Source organism: Neophocaena asiaeorientalis, unplaced genomic scaffold (genome assembly GCF_003031525.2).
Source record: "Neophocaena asiaeorientalis asiaeorientalis breed wild unplaced genomic scaffold, Neophocaena_asiaeorientalis_V1.1 scaffold1, whole genome shotgun sequence".
Classification (NCBI taxonomy): Eukaryota; Metazoa; Chordata; class Mammalia; order Artiodactyla; family Phocoenidae; genus Neophocaena; species Neophocaena asiaeorientalis.
In genome coordinates this window covers 517,961-540,801 of record NW_020171981.1, presented here as the reverse complement: position 1 = coordinate 540,801, position 22,841 = coordinate 517,961, and the positions used below count along the sequence as shown (strand labels likewise).

At 41.0% G+C, this 22,841-nt stretch overlaps 1 protein-coding gene across 3 annotated transcripts in view; it reads left to right on the top strand.

Moving 5' to 3' along the window:
* The first annotated feature begins 7,045 nt into the window (after nt 1-7,045).
* Nucleotides 7,046-22,841, top strand: part of ATP6V0A1 (ATPase H+ transporting V0 subunit a1) — a 55,465-nt gene continuing 39,669 nt past the window's right edge. For all 3 annotated transcript variants that reach the window (XM_024742251.1, XM_024742255.1, XM_024742243.1), the window contains exons 1-4: nt 7,046-7,137; nt 9,020-9,183; nt 21,162-21,240; nt 22,637-22,734. In XM_024742251.1, coding sequence (XP_024598019.1) covers nt 9,067-9,183; nt 21,162-21,240; nt 22,637-22,734 — 294 coding nt within the window. In that variant the 5' untranslated portion in view covers nt 7,046-7,137; nt 9,020-9,066. The remainder of the gene's footprint in view (nt 7,138-9,019; nt 9,184-21,161; nt 21,241-22,636; nt 22,735-22,841) is intronic.

The window sequence follows — 22,841 nt, the reverse complement described above, 5'->3', positions numbered from 1 at the left end:
CCCAGGGGAGCCACCTGGGGTCTTTTTTTTTTTTTTTTTTTTTTTTTTTTCATCCATGGCATTCTTAACTCCCACAAGTTAAGAGGCTTTTTACCTCGTGTGGGTCACAAGAGTCTTAAGGATTGCATAAAATGTCACATGCCTTAGTCTCATTCATATCCCCTTGTGGATGTAATCATTACCAGAGCTAAAGGAAGCTGACATTGCCTGAGCTTCAAAGGGAGCCTCAAGATCTATTATGAATAGATTTTTACTTAAAGACTTTTATTTGAAACATTGACAGGCTTTGCAAGTAAAAGCGCAGTGTTATGTTGAGGAACTCAGAGTGAAACTGCAAAAGTAATTACATGTTTCTGTGGAGACAAACTGCTAATCAGTATTTCAAGAACAATGGTCAAGGTCATGCCAGGTCACCAAAAGGTTGTGCAGGAGAAATCTCTCATCCAACACTCAAATCAGATCTTTGGTAGAATAGTTTAAGAATTAGAGTTCATTTTTATATAAAAGGGAAAAACAAAAAACTTATTTGACTGGACACATACAATCACTACACTTCACTGCTGTCACCTCAACGAATGCAGACAAGCAGAATTAACTTTTATTTATTTATTTTTATTTTTAAAATAAATTTATTTTATTTATTTATTTTTGGCTGTGTTGGGTCTTCGTTGCTGCGTGTGGGCTTTCTCTAGTTGCAGCAAATGGGGGCTACTCTTTGTTGCAGTGAGCGGGCTTCTCATTGCAGTGGCTTCTCTTGCTGTGGAGCACGGGCTCTAGGCACGCGGGCTTCAGTAGTTGTGGCTCGCAGGCTCTAGAGCACAGGCTCAGTAGCTGTGGCACATGGGCTTCGTTGCTTCTCGGCATGTGGGATCTTCCTGGACCAGGGGTCGAACCCGTGTCTCCTGCATTGGCAGGCGGATTCTTAACCACTGCGCCACCAGGGGAGCCCAGAATTAACTTTTAAATCAAAATTTTAGCTGCTAACTGCTTGCACTATTATGCAGAGCAACATTTCCTTCCCCAAATTGGTAAGGGAAGTGTACTGGGTTAAATAGTACTCCCCCCAAATTTATGTCCACCTGGAATAGGTGAATATGTCCTTATTTGGAAACAGTACATTTGCAGATATGGGCAAGTTAAGATGAAGTCATACTGGATTAAGGTGGGCACTGATCCAATGACTGGTGTCCTTATCAGAAGAGGGAAATGTGGATGCAGATACAGACACACAGAAGGAAAAATGCCATGTGAAGTTGAAGGCGGCCATTGGAGTGATGTATCCCTAAGCCAAAGAATGCCAAGAATTTTGCTCAACCACCAGAAGCTAGGTAGAGGGAATGAAGGATTCTTCCCTAGAGCCTTTAGAAATATCATGGCCCTGTGGACACCTTGATTTCAGACTGCTGTCCTCCAGAACTATGAGAGAATAAATTTCTGTTGTTTTAGGCTACTTGGTTTGTGGTAATGCATATGGCCATTCTAGGAAATTAATACAGGAAGCATATGGCAGAAAAAGACATGAGCAAATATGTTTTTCAAAACACTTGGTTTAATTTAACACTCCCATCTAGGAATCTAAGTTGGATGAGCAAACATGAGGTGACCTTTCACTGGTGGAAATTTAGACAATTGCTGTGCATTCATTCAAACTAGAAAAGGAAGGAAGAAAAAGGAGGAAAAAACCATTTGTTTTAGTCATGTCACTACAGTGACAATTCTTGTAACTTTTTGAGACTCGGTTAGATCATTGCCTCTGTTCTCTCTTTTGTCTTGGTAGTAGAACTGATTTTTGTAACAATTGTTTAGACATTTTCACAGATGCTAAAAAATAGCTCAGTTTAGACACCCAGAATTGCATTAGAGGCTACGCCTCATATGGAATTTCTCACGTCTTCTAGGGCTGTGTGGTAACAACCTGTTTATACTGGATCTTGTTGGACATATGCTGTACTTGTTCAAATTACAGAAAGGCATAAGCACAACTTATTTCTTCCCTAGAGAAGCATACAGGTAACTCTAGATAAAATCAACGTAAATGCCTGATTATTCTGTATCAAAATATTTTAGTCAGTTTTGGGCTAAGTTGATGTATTTGCTGACTGTGATGAAGACAACATCTGAATTTAGTTTGATATTAGTACTATTTCCGTTCTATTAGCCTTTGCCTCCTCCTCTGAACAAACTTCTATTAATCCCTTAATACCCATCGCAAATGTCATGTCTTCTTAAAGCCTCCTGCAAGGCCAAACAGGATTAATAACTCTTTTCTCTGGGCTTACATAGACTTCTACTTCAATTGCTGCTATATCATGTATGTTATATCACGGTTAGTTATTTGTCTGTCTCTCCTGATAGACTGTGAGCTCCTTGCTCCTCTTTGCATTTCCAGTTTCTAACATTATGCCTGGTATAAAGTGTGCACTTAATAGATGTTTGCTGAAGGAATGATGGATTTTTTTTTTTTTTTTTGCCACCAGGGAAGCCCGGAATGATGGATTTTTGATGACTGAAAGCTATTTATTAAAGTACTCATCATTGGGGAATTCCCTGCTGGTCCAGCGGTAAAGACTTGGCACTTTCACTGCTGTGGATCTGGGTTTGATCCCTGATCGGGAAACTAAGATCCCGCATGCCACAGGATGAGCACCCCCCCGCCAAAAAACGTGCTCATCATTGAAGTTAGAGTATTTTCCTTATAGGAATGTTCCAATGTAGAATAACTTTGGGAACTTTACATGGAATACAAGCATCAGCAGTATTAGTGTGCTGAACTTGATGACTCTGTAAAAGTTTTCACACACAGTTTCTGATTCTAGCTTCTGCTTGGAAACTTTCCCTCATATCTCTGTTATAAGCGTACAAGCATCTGTCATGAACTCTGTTCCCCACAGATAAGGAAGTCCATAAAACAAAGGGGACAGAAAAAATGCAGGATGTGATCATATTCCTTTTTGTCTGATAGCTGTGTTCTTTTGTTGATAGTAGATTTCTATTAGGAGGTCCCCGTTTCTTTCAGGATCATCTACCCATTCACTATTCATTCAAGAAATGGTACTTACCATTGAATGAGTAGGCTCAATGCTAGGGGAGAAAAATCAGGTAGAAACTACTACTGTGTTTGGGGGAATCCCCTGGCAGTCCAGTGGTTAGGACTCCGCTCTTCTACTGCAGGGGGCACAGGTTCGATCCCTGAATGGGGAACTAAGATCCCGCATGCTGAAGGGCACGGCCAAAACAAAACAAAACCAAAAAACTCAGTGCTCTGTAGTTACCTAAAGGGAAGCAAATCCCAAACGGAGGGGATATATGTATACATATGGCTGATTCACTTTGCTGTACAGCAGAAACTGACACAGCAGTGTAAAGCAACTATACTCCAATTTAAAAAAAAAAAAGAACACACTGCCACAAGGACCTCACTACTGACCCTGTACAAACCTTCTAGGCCTCTGTACAAACCTCAGAAGACAGACTTAGGGCAGATTTATTTTTAAGCTTAATATCTATTCATACTTATTTAAAGTTTTATACTCTCTATACAAATTTTGTTCAAGAGAAAACTCAAGGGCTTCCCTGTGGCACAGTGCTTAGGAATCCCCCTGCCAATGCAGGGGACACGGGTTTGGGCCCTGGTCCGGGAAGATCCCACATGCCGCGGAGCAGCTAAGCCTGTGCGCCACAACTACTGAGCCTGTGCTCTAGACGTCGCAAGCCACAACTTCTGAGCCCGTGTGCCTAGAGTCTGTGCTCTGCAGTGAGCCCGTGCTCCACAACAAGAGAAGCTACCGCAATGAGAAGCCTGCGCACCGCAATGAAGAGTAGCCCCTGTTCACCGCAGCTAGAGAAAGCCCACGCGCAGCAACGAAGACCCAACGCAGCCCAAAATAAATAAATAAATTTAAAAAAAAGAGAAAACTCAACACATAATGTTGACCAATTAGACATTCTTAGACAATTATTAGAAGAAAACGTTCAACTGAAAGTGAAATTTTTACAAATTATAGAGTGGTTGCTTGATTTTTCACAATATAAATAGTAGAAATTGTTCTCAGAGATATTTTAATATCCAACTTGTGTTAATTTAGCTTGTGTTAAAGTAAACAGTGTTAGATAGAAAAAAAAAGGATGGCTTAAGCTTGGAGCCTGGGTGACTAGGAAAACAATGATGCCATTAGCAGGATTAAGGATCTCAGAGGAAGAGACGGTTTTTATTCAGTGAGAGCGCTAAGTCTTCAAAACTCGTGTCACCACCTCCCTGTAAACTTTTCTGATGTCCTCAGGTCCAATACTGAGATATAGTGTTTCGTATCTCAACAATAATAATGATGATGATGATGGCTAACAGTTTTTAAATGCAGACTGAGTGCCAAGCGTGTACTAAGTTCCTTTTCTTCCTTACAATAAACATATAAGGCAAGTACTATTATTAACTCTATTTTATAGAAGAGGAAACTAGGGCTTAGAGAGTCGTAAAGCGAGAGATATTCAATGACAGACCAAGATTTGAATTCCGGTTGGACTCAGAGACAGCACTCGTAGCAGAGTCAGAACAGTGCAATACTCAAGAGCACAAGAAATGGGGCCAAACTGGCTGAGTCTGAATCCTGCTCTGCTATTTATTAGCTGAGTGACTTTTGGCAGATTAGTGTACCTCAATTTCACCATAACATCTGTTAAATGAAGACAATAATAGTGTCTGCCTCCTAGTATTGTTGTGAGGATTAAATGAGTTCATATTTATAAAGCACTTAGAAAAGTGCCTGGCACATGGGAAGTATTAATCTCATCTCACCTTTCTCTCTCTCTCTCTCTCTCTCCTCTCTCATAATTGTTGGAACTTTATTTCTCACTGAGCTGTGAGCTCCTCTAGGATAGGAAGAGTGTCTGTTTCATTTTACTATCTCCAGCACCTAGCACCATGTCTCCGATATAGCAGACTGCCTCGGCAAACGTTTATTGCCTGAATGGCATTATTCAGGCAACTTGAAATTCCATTTCTGAGACTTGAAGGAATGAGGTGGATAGAAAAATAGGTATGTCTTACACATAGACATTTACGCCTGACAATAGGCAAGACTTCCAAGGAAGAGAGCATGGAGGGAGAAGAAATAGAACACTGGAGAAAGATTGATGGTGGGAAATGAAAGGAGACAGAAAAGGAGCTCCGAGAGAATATACTTTCAAGGAAGCCGTGAAAAAAGGGAATTCAAGGGCACTGATTTGAGTCCAGATGAAAGGCTGTCTTAAAGGTAAGAGTATGAAAATTTGTGGTTAGCGAGCAGCTGACCCTGAGGTTAAAAAAAAAACTTTCTTTTAAGTCTCAAAGGAAGGAAATGAGTCATTGTGTAATAGTTTATAAAACTTGGCAGGCTTTCTAATGTGGGACCCTATCCGCCTTGCGGGGAAAGTTGAGAGAACTAGGGAGCAATTAAGCTCACAGGGAAAGGGAGGGCCTGGGGCTCTCCAAGGTGCTGCTTCTCAACAAAATCGTAATGAAGTCGTTATATCTTCATTCACAATGTGAGATGAAAAATGCAAATTAAACGTCAGTATTTGCCCTTTATTTCCTTTAGGCTGGTAAAGCAAGATTGATGATGTTTTTGCCAGGTAGACATATCTCCGTCATTACATTTGAATCTCAGTAGGGTTCCACCACCCACGAAGTATGAATAACCAGTTTTCTGAGTTTTCCTGATACGGTTCTGGTTATGACAAACAACTTGGGATCCCCACTCTTCCTTAAAAGAAGGGCAAGAAAAAGGAATCGACATCAATAGTTGAGAAAGGCGTTTTTATAAATAATAGGTAGACGTCACTTAACGCGTTTTTAAAAACTTATTCTTTTACAAATTTTGAGGAATAGAAAGCTTTTAAGTGGTCAAACGGGCGCACAGGAATCCATCAAACAAGATTCGAAATTAACTTTCACAACACCTGGTCTAATAAGGTTCCTGACGAGGTCCGAACGCGGGTTGGAAAAGAATTTCCAGACACAAGGCAGAATGTAAGGAAGATAGAATTTATTAGAGGGAAGGGTCACTGCCAGAACAGCGGCCAACTTCCTAATAGCCTGGGAGAGTCAAGCCCGAACATGTGCTATTGATCAGTTTTTATAGCCAGAAAACAAAAGAAACGGTCCGAGGTGAAAATTCCCTTTACTGATTGGTCGAGGCCCATATACCTTCCTTCTTAGGGTGGGAGTGGGACAGGGCATATGCCTTTCATTACTTGGGACAGGTCCCGTTGCCCAGGTAGGCATCGCCCAGGTGGTCTCACAAATTTCGTAACCATCGCAACATGGTGGGGAGGGCGATTAGGAGTCCAGTAGGGGGTGTAACGCTGACACTTTTTCAGGCAGGGTGGTTCTTTGTCCTTGAAGCACCATCGTCCTTGGAGCACCACAGTTTCTCCCACTGTTAACTGGAGGAAAATAGAACCTGGACAGTTGCTGGAAGGACCGAAGCAAATACCTTTTTAAAGAGGGGTTCTCTATTCTTAAATGAATGAGCCCCCTGATCAAGGCTCCTCTACAGGATCTAGCACCTTTAGCAAGTCGTTCTCCACTCTAGGGCTCAAATAAGGAAAAAGGGTGTGTGTGTGTGTGTGCGCGCGCGCGCGCGCAGAGCAGATTGGGGCTGGAAGCCCTTTAAAGCTCCGCTCGAGCTCTCCAATCATTTCATAATAATTTCTCTCCTTCATGCTACTTCCCTCGAGGAGGAAAAAGTTGTGAATTAATTTCTTGGGTATGAAAATAAAGAAAGCAGGCAGCCTGGCCTCAAGGATACATATTAGTGAGAAAGGATTCTGAAGGGCTCAAGGACTTAAGGCCTAGAGCACCTGCACCGCCCGCCGCACACACCCGCCCTCCCGGGGCCGGCAGCCGAGGCTGCGGGAACAAGATGGCGTCAGCACGCAGGGTCTCGCCCACGCCCCCGCGACTCCGCAATGAGGCCTCCGGCCGAGTCCTCACCCCATTGGCCAACGGCAATGAGGTCATCGTGGGGGCGGAGGCCGGCGGCAGCGCGGGGGCGGGGCTTTGCGGACGCACGCACGTCGAGGTGCTGCTGCCGGGAGCTGAGGAGGCTGCGGCGTTGGTCTGCGGCGATTGCTTTGGCGGCGGCCGGCCCGCGGCCGGAGGTGAGCTGGGGCTGTAGGTACAGCGCGGCAGGGAGCGGCCTCCGAGGGGCACAGCAAACCCTTCTAACGGCCCCCTCGGTTGTCAAAGGAATTAGCAGGGGCTTCAGGTCTCAGAGGAAATGGGGTTTCACCCCTCTTAGGGCACCCCTCCTCTGGGCAGAGAAACAGGAGGTTCACTCCCTTTTGGAGGCCCCGATCCCTTACCCCATCTAAGTGGAAGGTGGAGGAACTGAAGGTTATTGGGTGGGCTGAAGAATCGGGGGGCTTCTTAAAGGGGCTCCCCATTTGAGGATTATCCCCTTTTATTCCCCACTCCGGGAGGTAGGTGTGCCTGGGCTCAGAGAATTCCTCCTTCTCACTAGGTAGACAGGAAACGAGGCAGGTGAATTCGAACAGCTCGTTAGGAGGCGAGGACTGGATGACAGTCGTGAGGCAGGGCTCGGGAACACTTTATTTGGACTCCTCTTGCGCAGGATTACTGTTTCTTCATATTTTTTTTTTTTGCGCCCCCCACGCTCCCGAAGTGCTGTGGCCTTTTTAGTTTTCTCTTTGGTTCCAGTGGGATAGAGATGTTCTAGGGAGACTTGTAATCATTGAAGAACAGAAACAGGGAGGCAACTCATTGGAGGCTGTCATTATCGGCAGCCTCTGAACTATGCTGATCTGGCATAATTTTATGCGTTTAGAGGTTGTGGAATCTATTCTTGTTGAGGATAGTGTGGGATCTGTTAACAGCTGTTCTGGATGATTCAGGTGTAGGCAGTCTTAAAGTCAAGCTACATGATCTCTTGAGAAATTCTTGCTTATATCTGAATGCGTGGTTTTGCTGCCTTGAACGTCAAATGCACAAAGGTTTTGTCATTCAGATTTCTCAAAATGTCTCCCAGGCTTCCGGAAGAATAGCTCTTCCTTTGATGCCAGTTTCACCTATCATTAGGGATGCCCTCATTTTGTTGAGTTTAGATTCTGTACAGCCTGTGCCTTACAATAGCTGATTGAGAATAAATAATTGCAGTTTCAGGACCACTGATAGCGCCAATTGTCTTTCCTACCCGGTAACGGTAAGACCGACTGAAAAGGAAATCTTTATTGGCTTATTCATGCGAAGCTTTAACAGATGGAAGAATGTAGTTAATCTTGAAGGTGGGGATAAGAAACAGAAAGCTGCGGAGGTCCAAAGCTTATTCTCTGTGACTTAAAATTGCTTTGTCATTACCATGTATTCCTGTCATGCTTGACTTGAAATTGAGCTTAATGTGTAAGCTGTTAATGTGTTTTTCTGTTTTTGTTTTTTAAGTTAATGCTTATGTGTTTTGATTCTTTTGGGAGAAAATGGTGTTTTCCGAGGAGTTTGGAAAGTTAAACCCTTTAAGGTAGCCGTAACCTTTAGGGCAGTCCTGGGACTTTGACTGTTAGAAATTAGCGGTAGAGGATAGAAAACTAGATGCAACGGAGACATGCTTTATGACAGGGTAACCGAGGTCTCTTCTGTTTGTTTCCTGATACAGGAAAAAAAAATGTCAGCTGCCTCATAATATTGTGTCCAAGGTATTTAAAGAGCTGTTTCGGATTCCCAGTTTCTGTTTTTAATCTGAACACATTCTTATGTATCAAGATGTCCCAAATTATTGTCATTCAATCCTGACGTCGACTGCAAAGGAAGTGACTGTTCATCAGGCGCTCTTTGGGAGAAGATTCAGTAACAGCCGTTGCAATTTCTCCTTTCTGTCTTTCTAAGAAGGATGTCAAAACAGTCGTTAAAGACCTGTCAGCATGGAGTGGAAGAAATGAAATGCAAAACGGAAGAGGCTTCCTGGGGTGTTGTTTGCTCTCAGTCCTCTTGATAAGTCCAAGGTCATATAATTTTCTCCTTTTGCCTTAGGTTGGAGAGAAATCCAGGTACTCAGTCGACCGGTCCTTTCTGCTGCCATGGGGGAGCTTTTCCGGAGTGAGGAGATGACACTGGCCCAGCTTTTTCTACAGTCAGAAGCTGCTTATTGTTGTGTCAGTGAATTAGGAGAACTCGGAAAGGTTCAGTTTCGTGATGTAAGTAGTTATGGGGCTGCTTCTTGATTACCGCTGAACTCTATTTTTCCTGTCATATCATGGCCAATTTGCCTTAAGACGAACGTTTTGCTTTTTATTTTCAAAAATAACATTATAGCACTGGCTTACTATTGGAAGAATGTACATTTCAAGTTGTCTTTGTAGAGATGAGAATGTTTTGTGCCAATCCTTCCATACTTTTACTAGCTACCGCTTTGAGAATAATCTTAAGCATTCTCAAGGTAATTGCTTGGGACGCAGGTGGAGGACACCAGACTAACCTGTTCAAGGCTTGCACTTTGCTTTTGGGCTCCTTAACATCCACAGTACAGTATTTTAAAAAAAGTGTCATAGCTCTTCCATACAATAGGACATATTTATTACAAAATCTGAAGCATCCAGTTACAGATGTGTAGTATATAAGTAAGCATATACTGAATGCCCATTGTTCTGAAGCATTATGCTGGGCACTTGGAGGAGATATCAGAAGAAAATGGACAGTCTAAGAATATAAAAAAAGTATGACCTATGGGGCTTGCAATCTGAAGGCACAATCTACGCTGCTGAAAGGAGGGGGCAGGTAACAGTTCCTCGTGATGCAGTCTCAAAGCTCCATGTACCTCTCATTTATAACAGTCATCATAGTCGTGATTTTCCATTCATCGGTGCGACTGGCTGATTAAAGAATCTCTCTTCTACTGTGATCTAAACACCAGGAAGACAGAGACATTCGTTATTATATCCTTAGTGCCCACATAAAAGATAATATTTGTTGGAATGAATGGATGGATGAAAGAGGAGTGGTCAGAAAGGGATGGAATTAATCAGTTTTGGCTTCCTGGAATTGGCAAGCTTTCAGGAAGTTCTCAGTCTGAGCCGAAATTGCACAAATATAATCCAGTGATGTGGTCTTATTCCCTATTCGCTTTGAACTCTTTTATATCAACTCTCTTCAAATGTTCTTCTCCCTGACGCTGGTTCCTTTTCTTACCTTTCTCAAAACTCATTGTTATCTTCCACCAACCACTCTCTTATGTTCCTTACTCCTGCCATAGGTGTCAGTGTTCCCAAAACTCTTTTCTTTGCTCTCTCTGGCTAAGCTTCTCTGTACCCACATCTTCCCTATCACTTTTTTTTTTTTTTCTTTTGGTGATCTCATCTATCCTCAAATCTTCCATCTTTACTCAGCGAGTCCCAGATCTGTGTCTCTGGTCCTGACCTCCCAAACACCATCCCTGAATTAACAACTCTCTAAGATTTCTGTCTAACACTACATTGTAAATTAACTGTACTTCAATTAAAAAGAATAAAATAAAATAGCTCAGAAGGCCTTTGTCCCCCCATCCCACCTCCCCCCAAAAAAGATTTTTGTCATCTCTGCTTCTCAAGCTTGTTATGTCTAAATCCCAGCACCTTGCCTTTTAACAAACTATTTCTTCATCCTGACTTTCTAAAGATGAGCTAATGCATCAATATTCTTCCAGTTTTCTAGACTTGAAACCTGAATCAAACCTAAGTCATCCTTAATTTGCAATCCTTTGTCTGGTACTATGGTGTCTCCCTACCTAACACCCATTGTGTCTATTCAGTGTTCTTAACTTTTACTTATGTTGTATTTCAGTCATACAAAACATTATAGGGACTAATACAATGAATATTTATTTTAGCTCCAGACCACTACAGTAAAGTGAGTATCTCAATAAAGCGAGTCACACAAATTTTTTGGTTTCCCAGTGCATGTAAAAGTTATGTTGGGAATTCCCTGGTGGTCCAGTGGTTAGGACTCCACGCTTTCACTGCCGAGGGTACAGGTTCAATCCCTGGTCGGGGAACTAAGATTCCCACAGGTTATGTTTATACTGTAGGCTATAGACTAAGCTGTAGTGTATTAAGTGTACAGTAGCATTATGTCTAAAAAAAGATGTACATATATTAATGAAAAAATAGTTTGTTGCTAAAAATTGCTAACCATCATCTGAGTCTTCAGCAAGTCGTAATCTTTTTGCAATCAAAAGATCACTGATCACCATAACAGATATAATACTGGAAAAGTTTGAAATACTCAGAGAATTACCAAAATGTGACACAGAGACACGAAGTGAGCAAATGCTGTTGGAATAATGGTGCTGATCAACCTTCCTCAATGCAGGGTTGCCACAAACCTTCAATTTGTAAAACAAAGTGATATCTGCAAAGTGCAATAATGTGAAATACAGTAAAACGAGTTGTGCCTGTAACTATGTTTCTACTATCTAATTAAGAGAAACATTCCACAAAGAATTGAAAGCTCCTGTGTATCCTTCTTCCCTGCCATTCATGTCTCTCTCCTCCCTCACAAAGGTAATCTCTACAATCTTTGCTTTTATCATTCCCTTGTTTTTTTTTCCACTTTTGCTGCGTATGTATGTATGTATCACTAAATAATATATAGTATAATTTTATATGTTTTAAAACTATGTATATGGTTTCATGTTGTGTGTATCCTTCAGCAAGTACTTTTTAAATTTAATGTTTGTAAGATTTAACCACGTTGATACAGATAGTGCTAGTTCATTCCTTTAAATTGCTATATAGTTATTGTAAGAATATACAGTTTATCATTTTTTCCTTTTGATGAACATTTTGGTTGATTGCAATTCTTTGCTCAACAGTGGTGCAAGGAAGATTCATATCTATGTCTTGTGGTATACATGTGTGATAGTTTCTCCAGGGCAGTGGTTCTCAAACTTTTTGGTCTAAGGACCTCTTTAGACTCTTAAAAAATTGAGGACCCCAGAGGGCTTTTATAAGAGTTACAGTTAGCGATATTATTGTACTGGAAATTAAAACTGAGAAATGTTTGAAGTATTTACTTATTAAATCATTTAAAAATTATAATAATAAACCTACTACATGTTATCATAACATTTTAATGAAAAATAGCTGTGTTTTCCAAAACAAAAAAATAGTTTCGAGAAGAGGGATATTGCTTTTACGCTTTTGAAAATCTTTTAGTGTCTGAATTAGCAGAAAGCTGGATTCTCATTTGCTTCTGCAGTCAGTCTGCTGTGATGTATCTCATGAGCCTCTGGAAAACTTCACTGAAACATTCATGAGAGAATGAGCATGAAAAAGGCAAATGATGTCCTAGTGTTACAAGAAAAGGGTATTGATTTCATGGACCTGCTGCTGCTCCAGGGATTATAACCAGGAGGCGCACTGCTGAGCATCATGTGCATCCCTAACTGTTAGATGTTATCAGAGTGAACTTCAGAGTGAATGTACCTGTTCATGCTCCCATCGCTGGCAGAAAGAAATTTGCCAGTCTGATGGTTGTGAAGTGGTATCTTGTTGTTTTAATTTGCATTTTCTAGATTAGTACATTTAGTATCTTCTTATTTGTTTATTGGACATAATGGGTTTCATTTTCCATGAATGTCTGTCTATATTATCTGCCTGTTTTTCTATTGGGTTTGCTTGTCTTCTGTATTGACTTGTAGGATTTTTTTTTCAAGTTCTTCATGTACTCTGGAAGCTAATCTTTTTTCTAATCCTCTACTGATAACTTCTTCCAGGCTGTGGCTTGTCTTTTCCCTCTGTTTTTGGTATATTTTGTCATATATATAAAGTTTATTTTTCTTTTTTTGTTATCAGTATTTTCTGTTTTCCTAAATTTTTCTTTTTTATCTACTGATAACTTCTTCCAGGCTGTGGCTTGTCTTTTCCCTCTGTTTTTGGTATATTTTGTCATATATATAAAGTTTATTTTTCTTTTTTTGTTATCAGTATTTTCTGTTTTCCTAAATTTTTCTTTTTAAATTTATTTTTGGCTGTGTTGAGTCTTTCTGCTTCAGTAGCTGTGGCACGTGGGCTCAGTAGTTGTGGCTCGCGGGCTCTAGAGCGCAGGCTCAGCAGTTGGGGCGCATGGGCTTAGTTGCTCTGTGGCATGTGGGATCTTCCTGGAGAGGGATGGAACCCACATCCCCTGCGTTAGCAGGTGGATTCTTAACCACTGCGCCACCAGAGAAGTCCCTCCTAAATTTTTTTTTTTTGCGGTACGCGGGCCTCTCACTGTTGTGGCCTTTCCCGTCGTGGAGCACAGGCTCCGGACGCGCAGGCTCAGCGGTCATGGCTCACGGGCCCAGCCGCTCCGCGACATGTGGGATCTTCCCGGACCGGGGCACGAACCCATGTCCCCTGCATCGGCAGGCGGACTCTCAACCACTGCGTCACCAGGGAAGCCCCCTCCTAAATTTTTATCTTGAAAAATTTCAAGCCTAAATACTCTAATGTAGATTCACCAGTTGTTAACATTTTGCTACATTTGAAATAATCTTTTTTACTGCACTGTCAGAGAGTGAACTGTTTCTTTCAAATCCTTTTCCTTTTCTTTCTCTTATTTTACTGTATCCATTGGGACCTTTAATAACATAACTTTTTTTAAATTTATTTTTTAATATTTATTTGTTTATTTTGTCTGCGCCAAGTCTCAGTCGTGGCATGCGGTGGGATCTTCCTTGTGGCATGCAGGATTTTTAGTTGTGACATGTAGGCTCATAGTTGCAGCATGCAGCCTTCTTAGTTGCGGCATGTAGACTCTTAGTTGTGGCACACATGCAGGATCCAGTTCCCCGACCAGGGATTGAACCTGGGCCCCCTGCATTGGGAGCTCGGAGTCTTACCCACTGGACCACCAGAGAAGTCCCAATAACATAACGTGTGGATGAAGAGTAAAAGCAAGCTAATACTGGTTAGGATTGTGTTTAGCTGTATGTAACTGAAAACCCAAATGTTAGGGGTGTACTTTTCTCATGTAACATGAAGCCCAGCTTCACACTGTCATCAGTGTCCTAAGATCATTCTTTGTTTCTTTTTGGCCATCCTTGAGCATTTGGCCTTTGTCCTTATAGACGACCACCACAGCTCCCAGCATTTCTTCCATATTCTAGGCAGGAAGAAAGAAGTGCAAGGAGAAGGGGGAAGTACTTACATACGGAGGAAAACAACTTTCCCAGAAATCCTCAGCAGACTTTGCTATTTATCATTGGCCAAAATTATGGCATACTCTAGCTGCAGGGGAGTCTGGGAAATGTGGTGGTTTTCTTTTTTTTTCAGCTGGGCAGTTCCTGCCCTAAACAAAATTGGGATTATTGTTAATAAGGAAATAGGGCAAAATGCTTTGTATCTATTATGTATTATGCCTGTCTTGCTTCAAACTTTAAAGGGAATCTTTTAAATTTTTTATAATTTAAATAAGACATTCTTAATTTTTTGGAAAATTCTATTAGATTATGCAGATTCCTTTCAACTTCTGATTTTCTGAAGTTACTGTCACAAATGGTTGTGGAATTTTGTTTAGTGCCTTTCCTTATTGAGGTTGCCATGTTTTTTTCTCCTTTAATCTGTTAATTTGGTGAATTACATAGCCATATTTTTTCCTACTAATTTTTTTAACAGCTTTACTGAGATATAATTCACATACCATACAATTTATCCATTTAAAGTGTACAATTTAATGACTTTTAGTGTATTCACAGAATTGTACAACCATCACCACAATCAATTTTAGAACATTTTCATCACCCCAGTAAGAAACCCTGTAGCCATTAACAGTCCCTCCCCATTTCCTCCCAACCCCACTCCCCACCCCCAGCCCCTGGTAACCACTAATCTTCACTGCTGTTTCTGTGGATTTGCCTATTCTTGGACATTTCATGTGAGTGGAGTCATACAATATGTAGTCTTTTGTGTCTGGCTTCTTTCATTTAACGTAATGTTTTCAAGGTTCATCTATATTGTAGCATGTATCTGTACTTTTCTTTCTTATTTGTATCTTTTTTAAGTATGAAAATATGCAGCATATTAAAATGAGTGGTTTCAGTATAAGAAGTGGTTTCAGTATAGATCTAGTTGTTACTTATCTTCTATACAAAAGATATTGCCCTGTTTTTTTTTGGGTTTTTTTTTTGCGGTACGTGGGCCTCTCACTGTTGTGGCCTCTCCTGTTGCGGAGCACAGGCTCTGGACGTGCAGGCACAGTGGCCATGGCTTACCGGCCCAGCCACTCCGCAGCCTGTGGGATCTTCCCGGACCGGGGCACGAACCTGTGTCCCCTGCATCAGCAGGCGGACTCTCAACCACTGAGCCACCATGGAAGCCCTGCCCTGGGTTTTAGAGAGACAAGACATGTTTCGTTGCTCGACTTGTTCAAAATCTTCTGTGGCTTATCTGTCCCCTCATTCATTCTTCTCTTTGACATACTTCTTATCTATTCTTCAGTCCCTTACTGTCTAACGTGTAGGATCATAAGGACAATTTACATTTTGTGAATAGATGTCATGTTGAACATTTTACATTATTACTGCAGGCATTCCTACAGCAACCTGAGAAGTAGAACCTCCTTTTGAATAGTGGAACCTACCACTCTCATTTTACAGTCTAGGAACCTGCAGCACAGATGAAAATACCCCAGGGACACACAGATTTGTATCCAGGATTGTCTGATTCCACTGCCTATGTTTTTTTCAATTGAGATATACCAAAAAAGTCACCCTTTTATAGTGTACAGTTCAGTGGTATTTAGTGCATTCACATGGTTGTGTAACCGTCACCACTATCTAATTCTGGAACATTTAATCGCCCCTGCAAAGAAACCCTGTACCCATAGCAGTCACTCCCCATCTCTCCCTTGCCCCAGCCCTTGGCAATCACTTAATCTACCACTGTCTTTCTGGATTTCCCTATTCTGGATGGACATTGTATATGAATGGAATCATATGACACATTGCCTTTTGTATCTTGCTTCTTTTGCTTAGCATATTGTTTTCAGGATTCATCCTGTTGTAGCATGTATCAGTACTCACTCCATTTTATGGCTGAATATTTTCCATTGTATGTATATACCACCTTTTGTTTATTCATTCATTAGTTGCTGAACATATTTGAGTTGTTTTCACATTTTGGCTATTGTGAATAAGGTTGCTATATAAACATTCGTGTACAAGTATTTGTTTGAGTGCCTATTTTCACTTCTTTTGGGTATATACCCAGGAGTATGTACCCGGAATTGCTGGGTCATGTGGTAATTCTAACACTTTGAAGAACCTCCACACTGCTTTCCACAGCAGCCACACCACTTTACATTCCTACCAGCAATGTATGAGGGTTCCAGTTCCTTCACATCCTCACCAACACTTGTTATTTTCCTTCCCTTTTTTTTTTTTTTTAATTATAGCCATCCTAATGGGTGTGAAGTGGTATCTCACAGTGTTTGTTTTTTTTGTTGTTTGTTTTTTGTGTTACGCCTCTCACTGTTGTGGCCTCTCCCGTTGCGGAGCACAGGCTCCGGATGCGCAGGCTCAGCGGCCTTGGCTCACGGGCCTAGCCTAGCTGCTTTGCGGCATGTGGGATCTTCCCAGACCGGGCATGAACCCGTGTCCCCTGCATCTGCGGCAGGCAGACTCTCAACCACTGCGCCACCGGGGAAGCCCTCACAGTGGTTTTGATTTGCATTTCCCTCATGGCTAATGATGTGGAGCCTTTTTCATATGCTTACAGACCATTTGTATAGCTTTTTTTAAACGTAAAATCATCCTTGTAAGCCTGGGAAACTTGGTCATGAGGTGTATTCAAAAGAATTTTAGGGTTCAATTTCCTAATAATTTTATTAGGATTTTTTCATTTATATTTATAAATGATATTGGTCTGTAATTGTCCTTTCTCAAACTATTCCTATCTTATTTTGGTATAAAGATTATACTGGCCAGTCTCACTTATTGGTTGAGGAATGTTCCTTTCATTTGTCTCCTCATTGGAATAGTTTTTCTTAGCTTTGGGCTTATCTAATCTTTGAAAGAACCTATCTTTAAACCTTCTAGGCCTGGTGTTTCTAGATGGGTATATTTTAACTATTAAAATTTCTATCTGTAGTGAACTTTTTCTATTCTTATGTTTATTTATGCCTTCTCTCAGTCTTATAAAACTTTGGTCCATTTTGTCTTTTTAAATAACCATCTTTTAAGAAAAAATGATAACAAATGATAAAGAAAAATAAAAGAAAAAAGTCAGCTTTTGACTTTGTTCAGGAACTTTTATTCATTTCTGCTCTTTTTTTAAATTTTTTTAAGTCTTTTTATTGAATTTGTTACAATATTGCTTCTGTTTTATGTTTTTTGGTTTTTTGGCCCAAGGCATGTGGGATCTTAGCTCCCCAACCAGGGATCAAATCTGCACCCCCTGCATTGGAAGGCGGAGTCTTAACCGCTGGACCACCAGGGAAGTCCCAATTTCTGCTCTTTGTTGTTTTCTACTTCCTGTTATCTTTTTTTTAACTTCTTGAACACTTGACACATTAATTCTTTAGTCTTTTCTATTTGCATCTAAGTCTATAAAGTTCCCTTTAAATACCACTTTAACTGCATCCTACAAAGTTTGATCTCTAGCATTTTCTTTATCATTCCATTCTAAATATTTTAAGATATTTCAGGGAATTCCCTGGCAGTCCAGTGATTTGGACTGTGTGCTCTCACTGCCGAGGGCCTGGGTTTGATCCCCGGCTGGGGAACTAAGATCCCGCAAGCCACGTGGCATGACCACAGGAAAAAAAAAAGAGAGATTTTCATTATGACTTCTTCTTTGTGCTGTGAATTACTTAGAGCTATTTTAGAATTTCCAAATATGTTAAGTTGTATTTTTGATACGGATTTCTAACTTAATTGCATGATAGAGAACATTTTATGGTACCAATTCTATACTGAGACTTGCTGTGTGACCTATTTTGTGGTCAGTTTCTATAAATGAACTCTTGAAGAGAGAACTATTGGATGCAGTGTTAGAAAATGTGTGTGTGTGTGTTAGATTAAGCTGATTACATTGTTCAAATGTTCTCTGTCCTTTTATAATATTTGGTGGACTTGATGTATCAATAGTTTTAAAATTATATTAAAATTTCTCACTACTTAGACAGATTTGTCAGTTTTTTCTTGTAGTTCTGTTAATGTTTGTTTGAAATATTTTGAGAATGCCTTGCCCATATATTTCAGGACTTCTTACCCAAAGCAGGCCATGGTGTGGCTACAGTTGAACCTTGACTCTTGATTATGAAACCAGTAAAGTTACCATGAGTCTTGTGGCTACTTTCACTTCAGAATGTCTTGTTTATTGAAGTGGAAATTTCTGAATGAGAGGCTGAGTAGTGCCTGCTCAGTGAAAAAAAACAAAGCAAAACAAAAACAAATAAACACTTTATTAGGGACACACAAGTTTGGAAATTTTCCTTTTCCTGGGAATTGTTCTTATTATCATTATGTAGTGATTCTCTTAATCTCTAATAATGGTTTTTACTGTAGATTCCATCTGTCTAATATTAATGTAGTACATAATACCAATAATCTTCTTGCTAGGTTCTCTGTTACCAGTCTCTCTCTCTCTCTCACAGTTCATTCTTTTTTAAAACATTTATTTATTTATTTATGGCTGCGTTGTGTCTTTTTTTTGAATTTTATTTTATTTTTTTTTAATAAATTTATTTATTTTTGGCTGTGTTGGGTCCTTGTTGCTGCGCGTGGGCTCTCCCCAGCTGTGGCAAGCGGGGGCCACTCCTCGCTGCGGTGCGTGGGCCTCCCACTGCGGTGGCCTCTCTTGTTGTGGAGCATGGGCTCTAGGCTTGTGGACTCAGTATTTGTAGCACATGGGCTCAGCAGTTGTGGCTCACGGGCTCTAGAGCGCAGGCTCAGTAGTTGTGGAGCATGGGCTCAGCTGCTCCGCGGCACATGGGATCCTCCTGGACCAGGGCTTGAACCCGTGTCCCCTGCATTGGCAGGTGGACTCTCCACCACTGCACCACCAGGGAAGCCCTATTTATTTTTTTATACAGCAGGTTCTTATTAGTCATCCAGTTTATACACATCAGTGTATACATGTCAATCCGAATCTCCCAATTCATACCACCACCCGCCGCTGCTTTTACCCCTTGGTGTCCATACGTTTGTTCTCTACTTCTGTGTCTCAATTTCTGCCCTGCAAACCGGTTCATCTGTACCATTTTTCTAGGTTCCACATATATGCGTTAATATGCGATATTTGTTTTTCTTTTTCTGACTTACTTCACTCTGTATGACAGTCTCTAGATTCATCCACGTCTCTACAAATGACCCAATTTCGTTCCTTTTTATGGCTGGGTAATATTCCATTGTATATATGTACCACATCTTCTTTATCCGTTTGTCTGTCGATGGGCATTTAGTTTGTTCCATGACCTGGCTATTGTAAATAGTGCTGCAATGAACATTGGGGTGCATGTGTCTTTTTAAATTATGGTTTTCTCAGGGTATATGCCCAGTAGTGGGATTGCTGAGTCATATGGTAACTCTAATTCTAATTCTTCGTTGCTGCGCTCAGCTTTCTCTAGTTGCGGTGAGTGGGGGCTACTCATCGTTGCTGTGCGTGGGCTTCTCAGTGTGGTGGCTTCTCTTGCTGCAGAGCACAGGCTCAAGAGCGCAGGCTCAGTAGTTGTGGCTCATGGGCTTAGTTGCTCCACGGCATGTGGGATCTTCCCGGACATGGGCTCAAACCCACGTCTCCTACATTGGCAGGCAGGTTTTTAACCACTGCGCCACCAGGGAAGCCCCCCTCTTCTTTTTTATGGAGGTAAACTTTATATTCAGTGAAATGCATAGATCTTAGGAGTACAGGTTGATGATTTTGGTAAATTTATATACCCTTATAACCACCACCCAACTCAAGGTATAGAATATTTCCAGCAGCCCAGAAAGCTATCTTGTGCACACTTGTGGTCAGCCCCTACCCATCATAGGTAACCACTGTTTTGATTTCTACCATCATAGATTAGTTTTGCCTGTTCTTGAACTTCATGTAAATGAATGATACATTACAGACTCTTACGTCTGACTTCTTTCACTCAACCTTGTATTTTTGAGATTTAATCTTATTTATATATATATATATCTGTAGTTGATTCTTTTTTATTACTGGATAGCATTCTATGGTACGAACATATCACAGTGTCTTTATCCAGTCTCCTGTTGATGGCATTTGGATCATTGCCAGTTTGGGTCGATTATGCATAAAGCTGCTGTAAACATTCTTTTACAAATTTCTGTGGACATGTTTTCATTCCCGTTAAGCGGGTGCCTAGCAGTAGAATGCTCAGTCATGAGGTAGGTAGATATATGTTTAACTGTATAGGAAACTGCCAGCAGTATTTTGCTTACTCTTTAATAACGTTTATCACAAAAGTTGTATTGATTGGTTTGTGTCTCTCTTCTGTGGGGCTGATAGCTCTTCAAAGCTAGGATATCTCTTATTCTTTATATTTATGCCAGTGCCTAATACAGTGTCTGGGACATATTTGGTGCTCCACAAATGTTGAGTAACTAATTCTTTCTTTGTATTGCTTTTATGGAATTTATCACATGCTCTCTTATTGGTTGATATTCATCTTCTCTATTAGTTTGCAAGCTTCTTAATGAGTAGGAACTTGTTTTATTCTTATTTGCATTTCCCAGAATATGTCACGTTGCTTTGAAAATTACTTGTGATGTATGATTGAATAAACCAGCCTATCACCTAGAAGGTGAAGACCCTGGGTCAAAAGAACAAGAGAAGTTTGCCTTCTGTCTCTTCTGATTGGGAAGAAGGAGAGAAGGAAAACCAGGCAGAGCTTCTATTATATCCAGTACCCAAATGTGGGAGGTGGTTGTGCTCACTGAGACTTTTGGCCCGGGAAGAACATTTTGTGCCGCTGTGCTTTGTCTAATCTGCCTCCATTCCAGGAATATGTTGCAGCAGTGAGGGAGGGGATTTTACTTTTCATTGGTGAGACTGGTCCCAAAGCAGGTTGTGTGGATCAGTAGAAAGTTTTAATTAGTGTCGCATCATACACTGACACTAAATTAGGTTTTCACTTTGCAGGATGTGTTGCTTATGAAAGAGAGGAAATGTAGCATTTGAATACTTGGTATTCTTTTCTTATTTTGCAGTTAAATCCAGATGTGAACGTTTTCCAGCGGAAATTTGTGAATGAAGTTAGAAGATGTGAAGAAATGGATCGAAAGCTTCGTATGTGCATTTTGGCCTTGTCTGATGTTCCTCTAGTGAGCCATTTGTCTTAAATTAGAGTCCTTTTAATAAAGGAAGAAAATACGACAGGAGGAAAAGAAAAGAGGATGTAAAGATGAATTTCTTGTGCACACGTAGACGAGTGGTGTTCGGGCTAGGTGGTGCTTAATAGAAACTTTGTTGATGACAAGGCTGCAAGCTGAAACTGGTTATTTTTTTATGGGAAGGATTTTATGGCAGTACTACACTGTAGAATTCTGAGAGGTAGAACCCAGAATACTCCGTCAATTTTAGATGTCAGCAGAGCCGCCTTTTAAATTTTTTATTTTATTTTATTTCATTTTCTGGTACATGGGCCTCTCACTGCCGCGGCCCCTCCCGCTGCGGAGCACAGGCTCCGGAAGCGCAGGCCCAGCGGCCATGGCCCACGGGCCCAGCCGCTCCACGGCACGTGGGATCCTCCCGGATCGGGGCACGAACCCGTGTCCCCTGCATCGGCAGGCGGACTCCCAACCACTGCACCACCAGGGAAGCCCCAGAGCCGCCTTTTAATTTGAGCTATTTATGAGGGAAGAATCTTAACATTTATTAAGGTCCTATTGAGAGTTAGGGTGTTCATATAGTTTATTTTGTTCATTCCCCACAACATTCCTTCAGGATGGGTGACTTAGTACCCATATTTAGTAAATGAAGAAACCAAAGATTAGAGCGGTTAAGTGACTTGCCCAAGAACGTAAGCTGTCATGATGGGATCAGTGTTTGAATCCAGGTTGTCTGTCTTCAAAATCCAAGATCTTGCTACTATACTGCCAGCTTTCAGTTAGCTGTTAGGTGAATTTAGTCCCCATGCTAAAAACTAAGTCAGTAGTTATCACCTGACACACTTTTCTCTTCTGCTGTTTTGGGGCCTTATTCTGTGCTTCGTTTTTTTTGTTTTTTTTAAGTCAAAACTGACCTGTTTTCAAATTTAATGATACCCATGTAGGCTGGAGTTGTCTCACTAGTGTGCTAAGTTTCAACTATTCTACTGAATCGCACTCTTCTGTAGCTCCTCTCTGCCAACAGTATCTGTGACCAGAACCGTCGTACAGTAGAAGTCACAAAGGGTAGAGAGCTGACACAGATAAGGACCAGTTTTAATATCAGAAGAGGGAAAGAAGACAGTAGTGGGATGATAAACCTGTTTGGGGTAGCTGTGCTTTAGAGACAGTAGGGTAGGAGGAAGAGGAATGTGGAGAAAAAAGGATTTATACGATCTGCCTTTTTATGTAAAAGTGTCTTTCTTAGAACGAAGCTCTTTTTAGCCAGGTTTGGGGTCTTATTATTTTTTTCCTCAAGTATTGGCAATTCCAGACATGTGCAGCTAGACATGAATGTTTCGATTCTGTCTTTCTAGGATTTGTTGAGAAAGAGATAAGGAAAGCCAACATCCCAATTATGGACACTGGTGAAAACCCGGAGGTGCCCTTCCCCCGGGACATGATTGACTTAGAGGTAAACAATTCTTCTGAGGAAGCCAGATAAGTTTCTTTCTATTTAAATGCAGAAAGTAATTTCCTGAATAGTTGGAGAGTAGAATAATTCTTGCTGTCCTTGTCTGT